The sequence below is a fragment of the Octopus bimaculoides genome, chromosome 2 (genome assembly GCF_001194135.2).
Source record: "Octopus bimaculoides isolate UCB-OBI-ISO-001 chromosome 2, ASM119413v2, whole genome shotgun sequence".
Classification (NCBI taxonomy): domain Eukaryota; kingdom Metazoa; phylum Mollusca; class Cephalopoda; order Octopoda; family Octopodidae; genus Octopus; species Octopus bimaculoides.
Genome location: NC_068982.1, coordinates 39,060,755 through 39,062,891, shown reverse-complemented (window position 1 = coordinate 39,062,891; position 2,137 = coordinate 39,060,755). Strand labels below are relative to the sequence as shown.

Sequence of the window (2,137 nt, the reverse complement as noted above, 5' to 3'; positions counted from 1 at the left end):
TATATATATATATATTTATATTAACCAATTACATGCATAAGCAAAAGATTTACTTATATGAAGGGATGCATATCAGAACAGTTACACTGACACCTTAAGGCAACAACAAATCCTGATTGATGAATTTGAAGCAACGATCAATTTATGTTGCAGCGGAAACGAGTTTAATATGGATATAGCAATGATTTCAGCCGAAGTCTTTTTCAGATACGAAAATGGGGCCGTCGTTTACCATCTACCGTAATTTAACGTGTATATGGAACCCTCGTGTATAAGGACACCCCCCCCCACTAATTTGGGGGGTTTAAATTTTGGAAAAAAGGTTTTGTATCGGGTTAAAACATCCATGTATAAGAAACTCCCGTATTTTTTAAACCTAATTTTTGACAAAAAAGGGTTCCCTATACACTTTAAAATGCGGTAATTTACAAGAAACACAAAGTTTTAATATTAGATAATAAATATATTAGAATGGATTTGCAGAATAGTGGGGAGGCGTGGTTTTGTTCAAAGAGCTCAAACTGCCCTTCTGGCTACATATTAACATTTCCCCTATCACCTTATAATTGTCATTACTAGGGGTTGCTGAAAAGTTACCGGCTTTAATGGTATCGTGAAAAGCCTGGCTGGAGCCCCAATTTTGAGTTCTTTGTACAGAGCTTAGAAAAAACTGAAAGACTGCTGCAATAAGTTTGTGCATCTGAGCGGGAAATATGTTGAATAAATTCATAACTAATTAACTTTTCAATAACCGCTCGTACTGGAGTTGGTTAAATCCATATCGTCCTAAGAGAAAGCTTTGTTGTTGCTGTTGTTGTTGTTGGTGGTGGTGGTTTTCGTCACCTTTCTGGGACCATAATATCGATGTCATCATTATTGTCGTCTCCGCTGTCATGTTCGTTATCATCAGTATTAACGGTGACAGAGGTTTTTCAGTTTCTCTTAAATATTTCTTCACGTCTGGCCGAGACAACCACATCTCCATTCCTGAAAAAGTTACAGAGCAGTTATTTTATATCTTTTCCCACGTATTTCAGATGGCTTGCTTTTTGTTTTTGTTTCTGGTTTTTAAATTCTTTAGCTATATCTTTCGCTCTCAAATTTCTCCCCCTTTCTCTCTCTCTCTCTCTTTCTCTCTCTCGCGCGCGCTGTATGTGTGTGTCTCTCTCTCTCGCACACACACGCATATGCGCACACACACACGCGCGCGCATATGCAAACACACTCATACAAATGTACAAATACACATAACACTGAAATGTCAGTAATAAGAAACAACTATAAGTGCATCAAATCATTTTTAAGTACTCTTGTTTTCATAACAGCATATCCAAACAATAACTCTTAAAATGATGTATTTTTAAATAAACGGAATGAAAAACAATGATTCTCATTGGTTCATTTCAAAGTAGATGAAAGGCGACCCTGTTCAGTTTGTCCATGTCAAAGAACAAATTATATGTTGACAAAAATACTGATAGCTTTCCTTTGTAAAAACAAAAGGCGTAGAACATTCGCCCCTGAAACTGGCATGTACAATAGCCTTGACAACAAGGAGCTAACGAACTGGACAGCATATTATTATAATTGCAATATTATGCCCGCAAACACACGCACGCACGCACGTACGCACGCGCGCACACACAATTATACACACACATTTGTTCGCGTTGCCTAATATACGTATGCATATGCACATGTGCAGTGAAATGGATACAAAATTGCATAGATATATGCATAGATGCAAACACGCAAATGTATACATTGCTACGCGCATACATAAATATATACGCATGATCTCGCATCCTCATTTATATATATATAGATGTGTGTGTGTCTGTGTCTGTGTGGGTGTGTGGACGTGTGTGTGTGAGAGAGAGAGAGAAAAGAGAGAGGGAGAGAGGGAGAGAGCGTGGCCTAGTGGTCAGGGTATTGTACTCACGATCGCAAGATCGTTTTTCCAATTCCTAGACCGGCAGGTGCCTTGTGCTCTTGAGCAAAATGCTTCATCTCATTGCTCTGCAATCACTTTGGCACCTGACACGTGGTACACAGTACACCTGTTTAAATAACGTCGATGTAATGGAGAGAGTGAGCCGTGTGTGTGTGTGTGTGTGTGTGTGTGTGTGTGTGTGTG

The 2,137-nt window shown here is 38.9% G+C and overlaps 1 protein-coding gene across 8 annotated transcripts in view; it reads right to left on the bottom strand.

Annotated features, from left to right (window-relative positions):
* Positions 1-141: 141 nt before the first annotated feature.
* Positions 142-2,137, bottom strand: part of LOC128250767 (uncharacterized) — an 88,364-nt gene continuing 86,368 nt past the window's right edge. For 7 of the 8 annotated variants that reach the window (XM_052976631.1, XM_052976644.1, XM_052976617.1 and 4 more), the window contains one exon: positions 142-987. In XM_052976631.1, the coding sequence (XP_052832591.1) occupies positions 737-987 (251 nt within the window). In that variant the 3' untranslated portion in view covers positions 142-736. The remainder of the gene's footprint in view (positions 988-2,137) is intronic. The other variant, XM_052976652.1, reaches the window with a different exon arrangement.